This window comes from Euprymna scolopes, chromosome 2 (genome assembly GCF_053919585.1).
Source record: "Euprymna scolopes isolate OS-2025 chromosome 2, ASM5391958v1, whole genome shotgun sequence".
NCBI lineage: Eukaryota > Metazoa > Mollusca > Cephalopoda > Sepiida > Sepiolidae > Euprymna > Euprymna scolopes.
The window spans coordinates 78229032-78251916 of NC_136483.1; the positions used below are offsets into that span (position 1 = coordinate 78229032).

At 33.7% G+C, this 22885-nt stretch overlaps 1 protein-coding gene across 1 annotated transcript in view; it reads right to left on the reverse strand.

The window, feature by feature from the left end:
• LOC145292758 (nose resistant to fluoxetine protein 6-like) overlaps nucleotides 1–22885 on the reverse strand; it is a 65267-nt gene that overhangs the window by 35048 nt on the left and 7334 nt on the right. Inside the window, exons 2-4 of the mRNA XM_080138795.1 lie at nucleotides 12704–12903; nucleotides 9293–9383; nucleotides 3118–3214 (exon numbers count right to left, since the gene is read on the reverse strand). Coding sequence (XP_079994921.1) covers nucleotides 3118–3214; nucleotides 9293–9383; nucleotides 12704–12903 — 388 coding nt within the window. The remainder of the gene's footprint in view (nucleotides 1–3117; nucleotides 3215–9292; nucleotides 9384–12703; nucleotides 12904–22885) is intronic.

Below are 22885 nucleotides of genomic sequence, written 5' to 3' on the forward strand. Positions count from 1 at the left end.
GTCACTTTTCAAACAAAGATACAAAAAGTATTCTAAAGATTTGTTTTTTTCTTTTCCATCTATTATTTTCTTTCAGAATCCATCATCATATTTTTTCAGTTCATTTGTATCACTTCTTTTTTTCTTGTACTATCATCATGAAAATCACACACACATATATATCTATATTATTATAAAACTCAAATGACCTTGTAATGGGTGTTGTAACCACACATCTAGTTTACGACTTCCAGTTGCGCATACATACATAAACATAAACCCATAACAGCGTAAACAAATAAACACAAATCGCTACTTTTGCAGAATTTGACCTGTGGACTGAAATATTAAGATTATTATTTAGAAATTATTATTTAACATGAGAAGGGTGGGGATGTTTTGCAACTATTCCGTATTACAACCATACTGTCGCAATTTTCTTACAAATAAATCAACTTTGACCCGTTGACAGCGATAAGAACAATTTACAATGGCGATTTCCCATCCGCCTTCTTTTTTTTTTTTTTTAATTTATTCTCCATTTTTAAATACACTTTTCTTAAAAACATTCATACATTATCTTCTACACTACCAACATAAATAAATAACCCCGAAAATATGTTTTTTTTAATTTGCGTTACAAATAATCAATGCGACAATAAAATGTATCGTTTTACTGTGTATGTTTTCAGCATCCCAATTTTTTTTTTGCGTTTAAATTATTCAAATAAACAATTGTTAATACTTTCTGCTTTTTTTTTTACATTGTTCATTTCTGTATTACGTTTAAGTTATTTTAATACAATTTTCTTACAAATATATCTACTTTGACTCGTTAACAAACATAAGAGCCATTTACAACGGCGATTTATCCACTGCCTTCCTTTTTTTTTTAATTTATTCTCCATTTTTTAATACACCTTTCTTAAAAAACATTCATACATTTTCTTCTACACTATCAACATAAATAAATAACCCCGAAAATGTTTTTTTAATTGCAACATGACAATAAAACGTATTGTTTTACTGTGTACGTTTTCAGCATCCCAATTGTTTTTTTTTGTTTATTTTTGCATTTAAAAATATCAAAATTTTAATTTAACTTTAAGTATTATGGTAGTGTCCCAATTGTTTTTTTTTTTTTTTTTTTTGCATTTAAGTATATCAAAATTTGAATTTAACTTTAAGTATTATGGTATCTTTTCAGTGCACATTTACCTATAAGTATGGCAAACCACTTATAATTCAATGGCTGTAAGTTTTTTTCTTCAAAAATAAACAATCATAAACAGAATGACGCATAGAAATCTATCTATATTCTTTTTTCATTTTAATATACTTTCATAGAAATGTTTCTGTTATGTCACAAAAAACTATTTTCTTTACGTCACAAATATCACGCTCATACATTAATTCCATAGCTAATATAACATACTGACCCAACGGATCACGGGTAGTCTAGTATATATATATATATATATATATATATATATATATATATATACTTAATTTTGCATTTTCCTGATTCTTTATTTTTACTAATAGTCTATTTGCCGCCCATTAAATTGCTGAACAATTTGCAAATATTCAGTAGCATTATTTAAACTAGTAATAATACACTCTTTATGGTCATATATTTTTACTAGTATATATAATATAAGTGTTGTTTGCTATTGAACAGCCGATTGTGATGATTTTGTCTCACTCCAAAGGAGGATGATATAATTACAACAGAATTGACCTCCCCCCTTACTAAAGGAGGAGGTAATGTCTGGGAGGCTGGTCTCATGATAATAGAACAAATACAACACAATACTACCACCTCTCCACAAAAAAAGGAGACAACAATCCATAGGAAAATGGTATCATAATCACAGGACAGATACTACACTTACCCACCCCTCGAATTGACGATTAAAGGATTGTGCATTAGTTTGAAATAATATGGTAAAATGAATTAAACATTAAAAGATGGTACAATAGTACAATTAATAGAAGCATATTCTCAGTTTCAGACAGACAGATATCAAATCTCCATTAGTAATAGATAAAACTAAACGTTAGAAACATGGCATCAACCTTCGCTTGAACAGCATACTCTCTGCTTTCGTTCAGGATTGAACTCAGCACCTAACTGAATGCAATTTGGACACCTCTAATAGAGAGAGAAAACCTTGAATAACAACATAGGTTTAACCTTAACAAAAACCAACTAAGAATTGTCCTAGTGACATATGGCCGAGTGGTCCTAGACGTTGTATCAAAGTTTTACAGTTACCCAAAGGTGTTGAGTTCAATCCTGAACGAAGGCAGTGAAAAGTAACTATGTACCAGAGTCCGGACACGGTACCCCCGTAATAATAATAAAGGGTTGGGTTCGAGACTCCTAACAAACGGTTCCCCAGTCCGATACAAAACAAATGATGAAGGCCGGAGGGCAAAACGGCTGAAACGTTGTGACTATAACAACCAAGATGAGGAAGTCAGTCTGACAATTTCAATAAATGAAAACACCTCATATCAAAAATACAGACAATTACTATGCTCTATGCTATCTAGGTTCCATCATTAATTGCTCCATACTATCTACATTCATTGCTTTGTGCTATTCCGTCATTAGTTACGCCACGCTTTCTGCTATCTAGCTTCTGTCATTATTTGCTCTGTGTCTATGCTATCTAGGTTCTCCCATCCAGGTTCTACTATTAGTGTCTCTGTGCTTTATGCTATTAAGGTTCCACTATTAGTTACTTTGTACTGCATGCTATTCTATCGGGATTCCGTCTACTGAGCAATTTGTAACTATTAATAATAAAAGGTAATCATAATTTTAAAATATATTTAAAAAAATGATGTTCTAAGAATATATGGACCTACATTTAGAATAAAGTCTAACACTGCACAGCATCACAAAGTCTGTAATAGTCTGTAATTTACGCTATTTGTCTCCTATGAGGGAAGAGTTAGAAACAAAGTCGGTGTTTAATGTGAGGAAAATCTAGCATCCAGGGAATTTTAGATTAAGGCACAAATACAAAAAGCCTCAAGTCTTGGAGGATTTCTCCCTCACCGAGAACAGAACAGATGAATGAGTACTTGCAGCTCTAAAACATTTAGTTTATTTGAAAAATAACTTACAAAGAAGCAATGGCTTTCGTATCAAATTTTAAATCTTCAGGACAACGAACAATCGTTGTGATATTCTCGGTCAGATTGAATGGGACGAGGTGAAGCCCTGAAATAAGCATTTGAAAAATTTATGAATAATTAAAAAGATTTATAATAATTGGATTGCAATGCAGCTCGACCGATAATACATGTTCACGATTCTTTATTTTGTTTTAAGCTTTTTTTTTCTTAATTATCTTTAGAAAATATGAATCAAGCATAATTTTAGCACACCATTTCTGCTGGTTTATGAAAGGAACGAGTTTAGCATGGCACTATATCTAACATCACTCAAACGTGCCACGCTTTTTCCAACATAAAGAAAATCTAGGCATATATTTTCAAACTGATGCATATCCTATATATATATATATATATATATATATATATATATATATATATATATGATCTCTACTTATTAGTTGAGAGCTGTGATAGAAGACATAACAGTTTTCATTAAATGTAAAGCAATAATCTTCTGTAAAGAATAGATTTCTCTTAGTTTACTGGTAGCATTAAAAAATATGTAAAAAAAGATAATAATAATAATAATGTTATATTTGTTCTACTATCGGTATAAAGTGATTAATATATATATATATATATATATATATGTATGTGTGTGTGTGTACGTATGTATGTGTATATGTATGTATATATATATATGTAATATATATGTGCATGTGTATATGTATGTATATATACATGTATATATATATGTATGTATATATATGTATATATATGTATGTATATTTACGTATATGATGTGTATATATATGTATGTGTATATATATATGTATGTATATGTATGTGTATATATTAATGTATGTATATGTATATATATGTATGTATATATATATGTGTGTATATATGTGTGTGTGTGTGTATGTACATATATATATGTATGTATATATATGTGTGTGCATATATATGTGTGTGTGTGTGTATGTATACACTTTTTTTTATTATTACATTTTCACCCCAAACAAGGCAAACTGACACTTTGGTGTAGGGGGCTACTATCAGGGGCAACAACTACTGGAGTACTATGCAGGGATTTGGGCAGCAAGATGTCGGTTCACGTTACACTTGAACTTCTGCACATCAGTACAGTTGGGGAAGCAGGGACCTGGAATGGAATTCCAAAGTCTAGCGGTTCTGAGGAAGAAACTATTAGAGTAGAAAGATTTTTTACATCTAGGGATCTCTACAGTGTGGGGGTGAGATTTAGCAGCTTGTCGGGTTTGTCGAGGGTGCTCACGTTGTGGGGGCACAAGTGATTGCAGTTCGTCAGAGCATTCACCACTAAAATACTTGTAGAAAAGGCAGAGAGATGCAACATTTCGTCGATGGGACAGAGGCTGAAGCTTAGATGCCAGTTCAGGGCCTATCAGGTTGGCGACTCTCTTTTGAACCTTGTCAAGGAGCGAGAGACTAGTAGCAGATGCACCAGCCCAAATGTGACAGTAATACTCCATACATGGGCGAATGGTGGCCTGATAGAGGTACAGGATACTTTCGGGTGTTAGTAGTTGTCTAGCACGGTAGAGAGAGCCCACCTTTCTTGCAGCGGCCCTGGCAATACTTTCAATGTAATTGTTCCAACTCATGTTTCCTGTGAACGTTAGGCCAAGGAGTTTGAAAGATGTACTCTCAGATAAAGAGTCGCTGGCCATTGCTATAGGTGGTAAAGAGGGTTTCTTATAATTATTGAATGAAACTAGTTTAGTCTTGGCAGCATTGAACGTGACCAACCATTTTTGTCCCCATTCCACTACGGATTGGAGGTCTTCCTCTAGTGTTTCTGCCATTTCTTTAGAAATTTGTTCATTTGTCTTCCTGTTGTGCCTGCCATAGAGTGTAGTGTCATCAGCATATATACCCATCTCAGAGGCAATTTTGTCAGGGAGGTCATTTATGAATATCAGGAACAATAGAGGTTCAAAGATAAAACCCTGGGGTACTCCCGCATTTATATCATATTGTTTAGATGTACGACCATCGAGGACAACCTGGATTTTTCTCTTATCTAGGAAGGATTTAATTATGCTAAGTATTCTACCAGTGATACCGTATGATCTAATTTTCCTAAGGAGACCCTCATGCCATACCCTGTCAAAAGTCTTAGATATATCTAGAGCTACCGCTCTGCCCTCTCCCGCTTTGTCCAGTGATTGGTATATACGTTCAGAGATTACAGTTAGGATGTCTGCTGTAGAACGGGCTTGTCTAAATCCATATTGTTGGTCAGTCAGAAGTTTAGCATCTGTAAGGTGATGGACTAGAGCATGGTTAATTAAGGTCTCAAATATTTTGGCAAAAAGTGGGAGGAGGCTAATGGGGCGATAATTTGATGGGTCAGTCCTTTCGCCAGAATTCTTGAATACTGGTACAACAGAAGCAGTTTTCCAACAGCCCGGAAAGCAAGCTTCATTAAGGCACTTGTTGTAGAGTTTGGAGAGAACTGGAGCTACTTCGGCTGAGCACTTTTTTAATAGCACAGCTGGGATAAGATCGGGTCCACATGCTTTTGAAGTGTCAAGGTTTTTTATGATGGCATGCACCTGAGCAGGGGTGCTTTTCAGATCGTCTAGCGTGGCGTCTGTCCGCATAGGAAAGTCAGGTAGGGGGTGGTTGGAAGGGTCCAGTGTGGAGTTTGAGGCAAACCGACTGGCAAGCATGTTAGCCTTGTCGGTTGCTGAGGAGACAACGTCGTGATTGTTAGTTAGTGGGGGAATTGTTGATTGCCCATTATTTACTACACTGTTGTAGATTTTCCCGAAGTCTCGAGTTCCTAGTTTTTGTGCTTGATGCGTTTTTTAGTGGTTTCCGTAAATTCTCTCTTAGCTGTCGCTATTTCTTTCTTAACGTTATTTCTAGCTTCTATATATATATGTGTGTATATATATGTGTGTATATATGTCTGTGTGTATGTACATATATGTATGTATATATATATGTGTATATATACGTATGTATGTATATGTATGTATATATAGATGTGTGTATATATGTATGTATATATATATGAGTGTACATGTATATGTATGTATATATATATATGTGTGTGTGTGTACATGTATATGCATATATGTATATATATATGTGTGTGTGTACATGTATATGCATGTATGTATATATATGTGTGTACATGTATATGCATGTATGTATATATATATATGTGTGTACATGTATATGCATGTATGTATATATATATATGTGTGTGTGTACATGTATATGCATGTATGTATATATATGTATGTATATATATGTATGTGTATATTTATATATATGTATGCATATATATATAAATGAATGTGTATATATATGCATACATATATATATACATATGTGTGTGTGTACATGTATATGCATGTATGTATATATATGTATGTATATATATATGTATGTGTATATTTATATATATGTATGCATGTATATATAAATGCATGTGTATATATATGCATACATATATATATATATACATACATATATATACACACACACACACACACACACATATATATATATATATATATATATAAGTAGAAATAGGATGCACTAAAATATATTGCATTCTCCGATGCCTCACATAAATGCAACAGGCATGTCTGAAATAAAAAAAAAACATTATTCCACATAAAAGCGTGATTTGTAGATTTTTCAACTAATAAGAGGGATTCCTGCTCGTTGAAACGGACACTCTTTGCAAGTCTACGAAAACAAGTTTATTTTTATATAAGCAGTCACACAATAATTATAAAGCAAAGTTCCTCTGTCCAATACACGGTGAAAGTCAGCTAATGTACTTCCTAATTTTCTGTGGAGCGTTACCGGAAGTGATCAGTTTCTTCATTTTTATTGTTCAATATTTCTATTGTGAAGCGAAGCGAAGAAGCGATTTATTGAAATAAAATATAAGAAAAGGACATTATTGAAAGATATACAATAAAAATTAACAAAAATATTCAAATAAAAATTACACATTTAGTCTTTATTTTCACTTTTAATAACAACATTAAAAAATAAAAGTTTTTATTTTATTTGAAATTTTATAAGAAATATATGTTTATGAAATTATAAAAACAGAAGTTGATTTTTTTTAATTTTTAAAATAGCTTTTTTTTTTAAATTTATATAAAATAAATATATGTTTATAAAAATAAAATTATTAAAATCAAAATAACAAATGAAATTATTGAAATCAGAATAACAAAATTTCAAACATCATAAAAAAAACGTAACCAATACATAATAAAAGCGAAGGAATTGATTTGCCTTGTCACGACTTCCGGTACCACTCTGCAGAAAAGTAGGAAGGACGTTAACTGACTACATCCAACAAAGGCCGTAGGCTCACTCCAAAAATATGATTTATGCCAAGCTGAAAACCCATTAAATACTATTGCTCCCCCTACAATCACAGCCTAACAAAAAAAAGCATAATTTCATTGTTTACTCAAACCAGCCCTCTTTCTGATTCAAGCTACACAATAAATCTTACCCTACCCAATGTGAATGCATTGCAGACAGAATGGAAAATAGGAAAGTGTTGCTTTGTACAAAGATTTGAATTCTCAGATGTTAAAATTTAATTATTGACATAATTTTATGATACATGGTCGAACGATAAAATTGTCGTTCTAGAAAAGACGACATGATTTCATTTCCGTTTGATGAAAACCTGGTTTTTTGTTTGTTTTTTGTTGCAGACCATCTACTAGTTGGCCAGTTGTGTATAAATCCCAAAAGTGATAGAAGCCTTCTATCATGTTGGAAAGTGACACAATGTTCAACGAACGAGATCGGAGATGCGCCACTGTACAATTCATGCTCTCTATCGATCCAAGTTATGACAACAGGACCATTGCCAGCATCCTCAAAATGCATCGCTGGATTGCCACAAAAACAGGAACGTGCCCAAAGTGATGAAAACAAAGTTTCTGACTACTATTATGGTCTTTGGTGTGGGTTCAAGTGAGAATCACATCATGTCACCTCACATCTTCAAAGTCGACTACTGGGAAACTACTGGGCTGATATGTTTGAAATTTTGTACAGATCGTTGTTAAGATATGGCGCAACAAACAAAGTGTTATGGTATACGTTAAATGCACAGTTAGGAATTAATGGGGAGTAATATTTAAGTTCCACTTTTTTATCAGAAACTACTGGGTCGATCTGGCTGAAATTTTGCATAGACCTTTAGTATGATAAGGTGCAACGAATTAAGTATTATGTATCCGTTCGATGCACAATTTAGGATTAACAGGGCCATCCAAGGATGGAGTACTGTTGCCACATCTGGGCAGGAGCTGCTAGAAAAGACTTATCCTGCCTTGACAGAGTTCAAAATAAACTTTGTAGCTTAGTAGGGGATGCCTTTTTCTCTTCCCTACAAACTCTTTTTCACAGAAGAGATGTTGCAAGTCTGTCTCTGCTTTAGCGTTATTTTCATGGCAAGTGCTCGTCTGAGCTCCAATGTATGGTCTCCCCTCGCCAAACTTTCACGAAAAACATTCGTCTAGTTGAAAATACTATCAATAATTTCCCCTACTCGTTATCTGTGCCTAGACCTAAACGTAGATTCCATGAACAAAGTTTCTTTCTTAGAACTGCACGCCTGTGGAACTGTCTTCCGTTTTCCTGCCTTCCAGTTGACTACAATATGGTTGTCTTCAAGTCCAATGTAAACAAGTTCTTGATGAGCCGTTTCACTTAAGTTAACAAATCTACCGAATTTCCATTACTAACGATTATTATATTGTCCAGTTGACTACTGTACACTCTTTAATTCTTATCCCCGAGTGGCCTCTGGGCTTTGATAAGTAGTGATGCCTATGTGAAAAAAAGAAAAGATAAGTATTTAATGCAAAAATTAGCACAAAGTTAAGCATATTCAACCATCAATTTGGCATTAGGTATTCATTCTAAATCAATGGCTATAACTTTTGGCCACTTTTTTACGGGCTAAAAAGTCTTGTTTCATTGTTTGTCATCATTTTCATTTTTACATCATGGCATGTTTGAGTGACATCAGCTATGCTAAACTCGTTCCTTTCACCTACCTTGATAACTGGGGTGCTGAATTTACACTTGGTCAGTTCTCTCTGTTGATTCTGCCTGATCTATTTGATTTATTTACCAGTTTCAATGAAATACTTGATTTCGGATGAGTGACAGGAATCAGGAAGGCAAGTGCCAAAAAGAACTCCAGCGATGCTGTCTTCAGGCATCTGCAAAAAGGAAAAACAAAAGTTTTACTTTTCTTTCTTACTTTTTTAATACTAATGGGTTATCATTTATCAAGGTTTGTAGGCCACTCGAGGATAAGAGTTGTCAGTTAGACAATGAATAACACCATGACAATATTGGAAACGATGGGTGGAATTGGCAGAATATATTTATTATTGTCTCCTGTATCGCTATCACCAAATCCATTTCTTTCATAAATATTTGCAAAACCAGAGATCTTTCCAAAATGACCATTCACATATTCTCCCACAGCAAGTATTTCCTCATTAACCTTATTAGTTACTGTAATAAACTGTCATAAAAATCCTCTTTTGCATCTTCATTTTGTGTTGCATAAATAGCTATAAAAATTTTCTCTCCAACCATCAATTTTAACTGTGTGATACACTTAAATGATTAACTTCAATCGCTTTATGTACCCACTTCTCTGCAATTAAAATACCACACCCGCCATTTTGTTTTGTTTTTTAATTTGCTTTTCAATAAAGAAAGTAAAATTATTCACTAGTTTTGTGCGTTGTCATTCACTTCTGTTGAGAGTATACAAAGCATAAATTCCAAATGCCTAGATTGAGGACACACAACCAGTATACTCACATTTAGATCACTGTTAGTTTCAGAATTAGTACCTAAAAACTAATATTTAGCAACATGAAGCAGTGATCAAAGCTTTTGTGGCTTTGGTATTATTGACCCTCAGCCATCGCCTTCTAGTTCTACAAGTTACATGGGCACGGGTTTCTGATCGAAGAAAAAATCAGGTTTAAGAGTACAATCAGAGTTAATTAGATTTATGATGTCTTGCTGTTACAATGTTCCAAGTCGAGAGAAGTGGCTTATGACTGTGGTAGCGTTAGTCACTCCTACTCTCATAATGAAAAGAAAACGGGTGATCAAATAAAATATTTAAAAAAACTGCTGAATTTCAATGAAATGACGCTATAATTTATGACAAAAAGGCATCAATAATCAGGCTAAAGCATACATGAAGCAGATTTTTACAAAGATATTTTGTTTATGGAGCTATAACAGTAAAAGAAATAGGAAATTTTCTGACTTTACTATATATAAAATATTTAATACCATTCTTCATTATTTCACACAAAATGGCAATGTTAGAAACTATATAAGAATGGCAATGATGATGTCATTAATTATGGAAGGAAACATTAACTACGAATATGAAAGGTTTTAAATATAAAAACAAATAAAATGTTATAACCTCTAACCTTCTTTAGGTATATCTTGTCAAACTCTGGAATGTTTCTATCGAACTAGGAAATTTGGACAGAATTTCGAGCGAAACCCTTTATTTACTTCATGGGGGTAGCATGCTCTCGTGCCATCAGCCACGACTGGATAGAGGTTCTAAGTAATTCGCAATTGTATTTTTTGATCGCCAACACTGATATTGAAGCTTCAACCTTTAAGAGAATATCACTTTTGCAATTGATTTTTCCAAGTACTGTAACTACTGCCCCATGGTTCTTGCAGACAGTTCTAGTATGAATTTTAGGAGCTTAAAAACTTACTTTTATTCTAGTTGTAAATATCACTATTTATTACTAATTATTATTACTATATATATATATATATATATATATATATATATATCAGGGGCGGAGATGGGACTAGTGCCACTCGTGCCCGGCACGACCAATAATTCGGTTAATGTTATTCAAAATGGATTAAAAAATCATCCATTAATTTCAAGCAAACATACTTAGTCTGATCTCAATTAAATTACATATCTATTCAAGTTTCGATAACTAAGTAGCAAAAAATTCATAAATATATCTGGGAATAATACAAGGATGCTGTTTTGAACGGGTTGTCTTTGTCCGGCCACCGCCAGATTCATTGAAAACTCCATAACAGCGGCTATGACGTTGAACGTCCGTAATTCGTGCCAAGCCAAACCTTTACTCGTAATAATCATAATGTTAGAGAAATCCGGATTTTTCTGTAATCACCCGCAAAGTGAAGCCCACTTATAGTGCCTAAAATATTTAGTACGATCGAGCCTGCTGATGTCTGTTTTAGGAAGAGGATGAGGGACCGAGAGAGAGAGGGGGGGAGAGAGAGATCTCTAGACACATACATACGCATAAACATATGAAGAACGATTACTACTACTGTTGCAATATGTAGTAGCACGAATAGTTCTGTGTAAACATAACCACGCGTGTATATCAGATTGTAAATAAATATCAGTGATGAAGTTATTGTTTCATTAATTAATAAAGAACAGGTTTTGAATAAGAGTGAATTTGTTTTTTTGAGGAATTTTTTTTTTGTGAATTTTGAATCATAGAAATCTACAAAAAATACGGGTTTTAAGTAATTTTATATTAATACTAAAAAACCCGTTAATCCAATAAACCTTCGTAGAATTCCATAGTGATACGTAAATACTTTGTAATTTTTTTTCATAAAAATCCTGTATGTAACTTTTCTTGCTGCATCCATCATTTCACAGCTATTTAAACCCAACTTTATTCATCAATATTACCTTTTATTTTATGGGAAAATTTAATCGCCGTTTTTGGAGAACATTACTTCAGTTGCCGAAATATTTCAGTCGCTTCACTACATTCAATTTTACCACGGACTTTATTTACGAATTCTTTGTATCTATTGCTAACCTGGTTAGTTGTCATTGTCATCAATTTCTTTATTCTAATAAACATATTTTTCTACTCATAGTAATGAATATCTCTTTTCTTCTATACTTTTGAAAGGGAAAAAATATCTTATCTACTGTATCAACAAGACCACAAATTATATAGTATCTTGATTGTTCACAAAAAAACAAAAACAAACACCATGCAAGGTACGTTAGTCAATCTGTGCTATGCAATGGAGAATCACGCAATAGCAACTATGATTACTTATTTGGGTCCACGGACCACGGATTGGGAACTAAAGTTGACAAAGGGCAGGGGGGGGCGGCACGACAAGCAATAATAGGCTAGAGTCGCCACTGATATATATATATTGTTTTACTTACTACTGTATATATTATCTATCATTAACAGTTCCCATATTGTATTAAATTCGATAGAAACATTCCAGAGTTTGACGATACACCTGAAGAGGGTCGGAGGTTACATCGACCAAAACGTCGTGAAAATGACACTCAACATGAGAACAGTAGTTTGATGAATCCAAATAATAATCAATTCTCATCTCAAAAATATAGAAACGTCATAAGAAGTTTTATATCATCAAGAAACGAAATCAGAAATCGAACCCTCTGAGAAATGCTTTCAAAAGAAAAAAAAACTTTTAAGAAACATACCATTGAAGCCATTTGTTCAAAAAGCTGTATTGGGAAACCAACTTGACAATATTTTGGATTAAAAGGTTTGTATGATTTCATCTGTTTGGAACCCGGAATGTCGATGGATACGTCTGCATCCAAGCATTCATCTTCGGATCCCGAGAAATGAACATTACCTTCGATCAGACCACTGGATAGTTTACCAAATGCATCTAACACTAAAAAGAGAAAAGAATAAAGGAATCTTTGATAATATTTTGGAAAATCAAGTGTTATAATAGTTTTTTTTTTTGCGGGGGGGATCTTTTGAGAGGCTTTGGGGAAACATTTTTTTTAGAAAACAGTTTTAAATAATCTATCTATCTATTTACCCCACAGTCTGGTCCACCAGACTGCGGGAGTAGATAGATAGAAACTCTTACCAGCTCACTCTCTACTCTGACCTATCCTGTGCTATTGTGATGGTGCTGCTAAACCTCAGGCCCATTCATTCCTTGATCTTTTCCTCTGTCCTCCACACCTTCTTCCTCTTTTTACTGCCCCCCCCCACCCCGTATTATCGCTTTAGCAAGTCCTGTTGATCTTGTTACATAGTCTTATAGTGGATAAGAGATTTCCATAGTGTTCATAAGCTTGCTTTATGCGGTTGGTTACTTTTCCATTTGTAATATGATCTTTATAGGAAATACCAAGTATTCTGTAGTAGCATCTCATCTTTTTCACTCTCTGCTGTTAGGGTTCACAATTCACAAGCATGCAGGAGTATTAATGTTACTAATGAATGCATGAACATGATCTCTGATTTGATTGATATATTTTTTTTTTTTTTTTTTTTTTTTACACAGTGATCACCACTTATCAAGGCCCGGAAGCCACTCAGGGATAAGGGTTATTGCAAGTACATTACGTTAGTGAGGAGATTTGATGAAGTGTTTACTTTCTATCTTTCCATGTTAGGTTGAGTCATATGAAGGCTATAGTGGTTTGGCCAATTCTGGATAATATCTCAGGTTTGGACCTTTCATCTGAGACAATTACCCCAAGACATTTAAAACTGTTTAGAGCTGCAAGTTTCTAACCGTTCACCTTGATGTTTGTAGTGATGCCATTATTGACATTTGTCATCAGCTTTGTTCTTTTGGTACTGATCTGCATGTCATAGATTGTAGAGGTTTTGTCCAGATGTTCAATTAGGTTGGCTAGTTCTGTTTCACATCCTGTCAGGCCATCGATGCCATCAGCAAATACTAGACGTATGATGGTTTGACCTCCGACTGTTCCAATATGGTCTTCGAGGGCATCATCCATGAACTTTTCCAGGAAGATGTTAGATAATGTGGGAGAAAGCAAACAACCTTGTCTCACTCCAACTATTGTTCTGATATTTAGAGTATACATAAACGTGATAGAACAAGAGAAATGCTACATAAAGAAAATGATAAACATAAAAGCATAATTGTCCTAAAACGAATATTTTATGCGTTTAAAACTGAACATTTATGAAGGAAAACATAGAATGTTTCTTGATATTTTGGGAGCCCTTGCAAAACAAGGAGTGCTCATTAGATGAGATATTAACCTGGGTCAAAATATCTAAGGGCTATGAGTTATCTACAGGTGTGAAAAAATCATAATTAAAACTTTCCCACTCAGTTACAAAAATTACATTTTATTGAAAGTTATCGATAAATACGGCTGTGACAACAGCATATTCTTTACATTCTTTGGACTCTCAAGTATATATCCGACACAGTTAGACTCAGATAATCAACGGAGAACTACATTAATCTATATAAAAACATATAAGATATTAACGGATATATACCCAAGAGTCAAAACAATGAAAAGAATATTCTGTTATCACAGACCTATTGATAAGAGTCAATGTTCATTTGTTTTCATTGGAGAAAAGTGCAGTGCGAAATGTAATGAACGTTAAACTGACTATATTTATCCATTTGTTTACAATCAGGGAGAATCAAGTGTGAAAGGGTTAAGCAGTGTGTGTGTGTGTGTGTGTGTGTGTGTGTGTGTGTGTGTGTGTGTGACCTTTTTTTTAAATTTTTTTTTTAATGTGTGTATGTATGTATATGATAGTATTTCCTTGAATTGAGAAGTATATTCGGCAAGTAAAGTACCGACGGAGATGGAGTGTAATATGAATGTTGATACAGTTTGGGATTAAAAATTTTTTTTTTTTTTGTCTCAACTCAATTGAAGGAAAAATCTGGCCTTATGTGTGGAAGAGATGGATAAAATTAAAAAGCGATTATGATAAATTCAGATATATCCTCTGTTATTCGTTTTTATTGACTCGAGTAGATGCATGCGTGAAGTCGTGTGCGCAGAAACTAAGCATATTCATTCTGGGGCACTGAAGAGTAAATTGCGCCACTACAAGAATTAAGTCCAGCTAAAAAATGATTTAAATAATAATAACTAAATAAAAGTGATGGTTTCTATTTTTCGTTTTTTTTAATTTTTTTTTTATTATAAATAAATACATAAAACAACAACAAAATAACCCCCCCCAAAAAAAAAAACAAAAAACAAAAAAAAAACAATGTCATGCGATAACATCGAGCCGGAAGTGATGTTATCAAGACAAGCAAAAAGTAAAAAGAAAACGTAAATGAATAATTTAGGACTTTCTCCGCCCCAGCTTTTTTTTTTTTTTTTTTAATAAATAAACTACTTAGTTTTGTCTGATAACACGGTGACGTTTTGATTAATAAATAATATATGAAACAAACACTTCAGAGCAAATTAAAAACAAATAAATGAAACATGAACAAAGGTGCATTATAGTTAACAACGGAAAAAAAGGATGGAAAAAACAAACATTCAACAAAAACTGTTACTAAAGGCAATAAAAGTTACTTTTCTACCTACCGGCATAATTTTTCCCTCTCGTTATGGGAAGGAAGAAATGAAGTATAGTGGAGATAAGATCAGGCCTGCACGAATGCAGACAAACTTCTCCAGTCAGTGGTGTCCAGAGATAGCTCATAATAAATAAATATATATTTTTTACTTAAATAAGCGTCAGTACAAAGATAAAATATAAAAGTAAAATAAATATAAATAACAGCAATAGAATTAAAATAAGATTGAGGATGAGAATAAAAATTAAAAAACAAAACAAAAAAAAACATAATCTTTGGTCAGGGCTTACTTCTTAGTGGAAGTATCTCCATGTAGGGGTGTCTTGATAAACCCTTGTATGCAGAAACCAAAAACAATTGAGGGTCTTGTCTAGTAGGCTTTTAAACTCTTTCTGGGAGCTCTTTAATGACGCATGCATTAAAAAATATATTCAAAGTATTAGGTTGCCTAATAAGTTACAGTGTTTTTAAATTTTTTATTTTGGAATTTATTGGATTTTCAAATTTTGGAATCTAATTTTTTTTTTGAAGAATTTTATTTTATAATAATTTAGTAATGCCCTATTCTATTCCCTGCAACCTCTTTCTCACAGAAGAGAAGTTGCGAGCCTGTCTCTATTTTATCGTTATTTTCATGGCAAGTGCTCCTCTGAGCTCCAATCTATGGCCCCCTCTCGCCAAACATTCCCGAGAAACACTCGTTTGGCTGTAAACACTATCAATAATTTCCCCCACTTTTTATCTGTGCCTAAACCTAAACATAGATTCCATGAACAAAGCTTTTTTCTTAGAACTTGTGGAACCCTCTTCTGTTTACCTGCTTTTCAGCTGACTACAAAATGGCTGTCTTCAAGTCCAATGTAAACAAGTTCTTGATGAATCGTTCTCCTTAAGTAATCCAATTTATCAAATTTACATTTCTAATGATTACTATATTGCCCTTTTGACCACTGTACACTCTATAACCCTTATCCTCGAGTGTTCTCTGGGCCTTAATAAGTGTTGATTCCTTTATTAAAAAAAAAATCAATTTCGCTTGTATTTTTCGAGTTAATTTTTGTTTATTTTCCTATCATTAAAATGGAAAGTTAATTAAAAAAAATGAGCATTTTCAATATTTCCTTTTTTTGCTATTTTATTTCTACCAACTAGTTATTAAAATCTTGTTAAATGTTGGGAATAAATTGTAAACTACAAAGGAGAATACATTATTGATGTTATGTTTTATTAAACCTTTTTTTGGGGGAAATCACTTCAGACAAGGCATGGAGCCTCTTAATTTAAGGATCTAATAAGAACAAAAGATGATTATCGCAAAGGCAGGAGATGATTAGACCTTATTCCTGAAAAAAAAAAAATACAGGTTAAAAGTAGGGGAAAACAGGCAGTAGGAGGAGAGTTTCAAAAACCTGTGGTTCTTGGAAAAAAAGCTACTGGAATAAGAAGCTGTAAAACAGCAAATTAATGGAAACCACAAAACCAACGAGTCATATGAGCTGGAACAAGAAATAGATCAGACAATTTTGAAGAACACATGCCATAATATTAATTAAGAGCCTTAGTTGAAGCCAATCCATGCACAACTGTTTGAGAACATGTTTCTGAATTAGATATAATGTACACAACAATTTCCAACTACTTGAGAGAAATTGGAAAGATAAAAAAAACTTGATAAATAGGTGCCTCATAAATTGAACGACAACCAAAAGAAACGTTGTTATGATGTGTCATCTTCCCACTGTATGCAACAAAATCAACCTATTTCTCGACCAGGTTGTGACTTTCAATGAAAAGTGGGTTCTTTATGACAAGTGGCGACACTCAGCTCAGTAGTTAAACCACGACAAAGCTCCATGACATTTCCCGAAGCTAGAGTTGTACCAAAAGGCGGTCATACTGACTGTTTTGAAGTCTGCGATCGGTCTCATCCATTACAGTTTTTTTTTTTTTAATGCAGGTGAAACCATTACGGTGGAGAAGTACTGTCAACAAATGAATGAAATGCATCAGAAACTTTGACAATTAGTCAACAGAAGAGGCCCAATTCTCCTCCACAACAATGCCCGACTACGTGTTGCTAAACTGATCCTGCAGAAGTTGAATGAATTGGGCTACAAAACTCTGCCTCATCTACCATACTCTCCAGACTTCTCACCTATTGACTACCGCTTTTTCAAGCATCTCGACAACTTTCTGCATGAGAATTGCTTAAAAAACCTAAGCAATATCAAAAACGCCTTCAGCAATTTCATCACCACCAGAACACAACATTTTTACGTTACTGGCGTAAATACACTTGTTTTGCATTGGCAAAACTGTGTTGATTCTGATGATGTTTATTTCAATCAATAAATTTATGTTTGAGCTGAAATATGTTAATCTGAATTTTAAAGTTAAAAACCGCAAGAACTTTCTATAGTATTTATAGAAAAGATTGAGACTAGCAATATCATGTCTGTGTGAGAGAGGTTGCAGAGAAAAAGATAGAGTGAGGCCAATTAAATTGCAGATACATTTCTGCACCTTATCAAAAACTCTGAAATGGGATAAAGATTTATCAGGCCAAATATGACAATAATACTCCATACATGGTCTGAGTAGATTTGTAGAGTCAGAGAATAGTCTCAGGTATGAGAAAGTGTTTAGAACGATATAGAGAATCTACTTTATGAGAAGCAGAAATAGCAATGGATTTAATACATGAAATCCAAGAAAGATTTGATGATAAAGAAAAACCAAGAAGTTTTAGAGTCGATTTTTCCTCAAGAGCAGAGTCATTCATGAGAATCTCAGGAAGAAAAGGGACACACCTACGATTGAAAGACACAATCTGAGTCTTAACAGGATTAAACGAAACAAGCAATTTCTAGAACTGAACCCAATTCAACTTCTAGATTAGCTGCATATTTTAACTGATCTGAGGGAGATTGGTGAGAAGTAACACCAGAAAAAAGAATGGTTGGTTGGTTGGTTGTTTTTGTTTTACGGCATATCAACCCTTTTCGGGTTATTTAATGCCGAATCCAAAGATTTTGAAGAAAATTTTTTTTAATAGAATATATTTGTTGTTTTCATGTCGGTTTCTATTTAACCCATAGTTGGGACTCTAACAGGTATTACCACTCTGGGTCAGAGTGAACCTGGGAGCAATGGTAATTAAAGGGTGGCTCCACACTCCTCAAAGCTCACAAGCTGGGGCTTCACCACTGGATATAGTTTAAGGTCATATCCAGGACCCCCATTGAGGGACTTTTACCCTCTGCAGGGGGACAGTCGGCGTATTCTAATGCCCCACCAACAGGGCTAGAAAAAAGAATGATATCATCAGCATAGATATTAATTTTCTGAACAATATTATCTGGAAGATCATTGGTATAGAGAAGAAACAGGAATAGTCCTAGAAGAGAGCATTATTAGGAAAAGAGAATGAAGGTTACTCCCAAGCTTTGATCAGAAAAAAAAAGACCTAATAATGTCAAGAACTTAACGACCAATATCATAATCTCAAAGTTTATGCAGAAAATCAGAATGCTGCACTCTGTCAAACGCCTTTGAAATGTTAAGCACAATGGCCTTTCCCTCTTCTGAATTTTTCATAAACCAAAAGTCCACTCAGTTACAACAGTCAAAAGAACAGCAGTTGAATGAAAACCATGAACATTACTAAAGAGGCTTAGATTTTCCAGAAAATCAACAAGCTTACTGTTGACTCACCTTTCAAAAACTTTGCTGACAGAGAGAAGACTAACATGATAATACTTAGTTGAGTGAAATCAATCATCAGCATTTTTAAAGATAGAGACAACAGAGGACTCTTTCCAATAGAAGGGAAACATGATTTTGATTGAATAATTTGGAGAGAATAGAAGAAAATTCGTGAGCACAACGTTTGAGAATGACAACAGGTATTAAATCAGGACCAGAAGCCTTAGACTAGTCGAAATCGGAAAGAACCTTAGCAACCGTCTTTGGAGTAATAATTATAGAATCAAAAGACATGGTTTTCAAAGGAAAATCAGGATGAACATCACCAGAATTATCAATAAAAGAATTGTTAGCAAAAATATGACCAAAGAGATCAGCTTTATCCTGAGAAGATGAAATAACCTGATGACCATTAAACAGAGGAATAGCAGACTTGTCACTATTAATCACACTATTATAGATTCTCCACAAATCCAGAGAGCCAACCTTTTAGAGATGATATAGAGTTACAAATCTTTTGAGAGTAGCTAGACTTAACCTCAGAAATTGCTCTCTTGCAGCCATTGCTACTTTTTCTGTAATAGTTCTTCTATAATCATTCCGACAACACTGATTGAAGTAATGATTACGATGGGCAATGGCGGAAGCACAGTTAGATGAAAACCAGGGAGGAGAATGAGGTTTGGATTGAAACTTACGATGATGAATGAAATTGTCAATTCCAACAAGAAACCATAAAGTAACCGCTTTGTAGCATCATTCGGAGACATACTAAAGTAAAGGACCTTATGGAACGTCACATAGGAAGTTTCTTTTTTACATAATAGCCACGACTTATCAAGGCCCGGAGGCCACTCGGAGATAAGGGTTATTGTACAGTAATCAGTGGGATAATATCGTAGTAATCATTAGTAATGACGATTTGATAAATTGGATTACTTAAGGGAGCGGTTTATCAGGAATTTGTTTATGTTGGACTTGAAGACATCCAAGTTGTAGTCAGGTTGGAAACAGACAAATGGAAGTGAGTTCCACAGGCGTGCACTTCTAAAAAAGAAACTTTGTTCATGGAATCTACATTTTGATTTAGGCACAGATAAAGAGTGGGGGAAATTATTGACTGTGAAGTCCATCCCAATCAGCCCTCCAGTAGTTAAACATCTTCCTATGGAAGAGATAACCAATTGAAGACTTAACAGAAAAATCAATCTCAGCATCAACAACAGCATGATCCAAAGAACTGAATGAAGGAAAAGAGGAAACAACGAAATTGAGAAATAGAAGTGAGAAAAAGATCAAGTAAGGCTGGTTGATGATAGTCATTATTAGGAAAGCGTGTAGGGAAAGTTACAATTTGGGACAAGTCATGAGACAGAGGAAAGTTAAAACAGATGTGATTAGAATGGAAGAACCAGACAGAATGATGGACATCAAAGTCACCAAAAACAAAGATGGAGTTTGATAGGTGAAGTTGCAGTGCATTATCAATACTGCTAGATATGGCATAAACAACTGAGCAATCATTGTCAAAAGATGAACGCTACAAAAGAATAAATAGGAAGTAGAATATAGCAAAGACAATCCAAGACAGATAAAAGACTAGGCATCGGAAAAATTCATCCTGAGATCTCTGATGTTAATATAAAAAATGATGATTGTTGTGAGGATTAGTAGAAGGCATGATAATGAAAAGGAAAATAAAGGTAGAATCACTTCAAAACAAAAAAAAGCTTGAATGAGACCCTAACACCAGCATTCAATCCTCTGAACTCCAAATAGACTTGATAAAAAACAAAAAAAAAACAATAAGGAGGAAAGGGGTTACTCAGTTAGCCAACAAAAAGTCTACTCCTAAACTGGTTATGTGGCTGACGATAAAGCGATGTTTTAACGTGACATATTTAAATTAAACAAACAAAAAACAAAAAACAAACAAAAAAAAAACGGTAGCAACTTAGTTGTCAACTCAACAAAAGATCTTTGAAAAATGTGACATATCTTTGGTTACAGACATACATAAAATATCCATCAAAATAAGATATGGTTTTCATGCATCATCGTCTACTTTATGATTGATGGTAAAATGTCTTTTTTCTTCTTTTCTTTTCTTTTTTTCTAATCTTTCGACATTGATCCTATTATCTAACCTTGCTTTTTCCAACCCTATGACGAAATTTGTTTTCAATTTTTATGGATTATTTATCTTCCTTTATTTATCTCTAAAGATTGTACCAAAATGTAATCATCCTCCTATTCAATCAACATGTATGATAATTAGCTTAATTATCTCCGCTATAAATAAAGATACCTTATCTAACACCTCAACTCTTCTACAACGTTAAAGAAGAAAGATAAAAAGATAAAATAATAATCATCATCATCATTATGATTATCGTTTTAATGCCCGTTTTACATGCTGGTATGTGTTGGATAGGTTAGGGTTAAACATGTGTTAAATAGCTTTAAGAAATTGGCTTCCAAAGTAATCAATCTCTGGCCAAGTCTTTATTTATCCCTCTTTCTCTGAGGTCAATTTTTATCACTTCTTTCCATGTTTTCCTTTGCGTTCCCTTATGAACGTGTGATCTAAAATGTAAAAGCAAATAATTATGCTGTAATATAATAAACTACTTACAAGCGAGATTGTGTCTGTTTTGACCACCAGGAGAAGAAAAAAGAAAAACGTGAGTTTGTGGATTTTTTATATACATGTTGCCTTGATTCACATATGGGAAAAGAACAGTGATTACAAGAAGAACAAGTTGGAAAGGACAGTCAGTCGAGTTTTAAACAGCTAAGAGAAAGAGAACAGTGGAGAATTCGGAATTAAGTTAAAAGGAGTTTGTACGAATTGCAAAGTTGATGAGAAAGTGTTATGACAATTTATTTTTATTTTGTATAACAATGTAACAAGCTATTTCGGCTAAAAGAGATGATGAAATCAAAGCTACTGAGATTGGGTAAAGATGTAATGCCACCTTTTAGTGGAGAAGGTGATGTAGTCGGCTAAATCAAGAAAGTAAAATTGGTAGCTAAGCCACAAAAAGTGCAAGATCTTGCTAGTTTTATTTTACTTTTTCTAAATGGAGATGTGCTTTCTGTCTACTTACCGGGAACAACATATTAGATGTGTGCGATGAAATGATGAGAAAGTGGAGATGGTTGGTAGGAGGAATTACGATTGTGAACCTTGTCAACCTAAATGCGGCTACATGTAGCAAAAGAACTATGGCACTACAGGTTAAGGTGAGGGTCTGCTGTAAAAGAAAACGTATTGCCTGACACAATTAGGATTTGGATTTTATGTTGCACCAAAGATTATAGCAGCCATTTTAAAAACATGGACTGATTCATATGTAATATATCGATGTTGACATTCTGTAGATATTCAGAATAAATGGAGATGCTTTGATATTATTGTAGCTATTCTGTTAAAACTGCAAAAGTATTTATCCAAACTAGCAGGGACGCCCGGCGTAGCGAGGTTGTAAAATATGCTTAAATATGATATTTTAATTCTTTCAGATTTCGTATATATTATTATAGAGTTGATATTCTATCGATTTTTATGCATTATAAAGTTGCGTTTTCAAAAATAAAAAATATATCT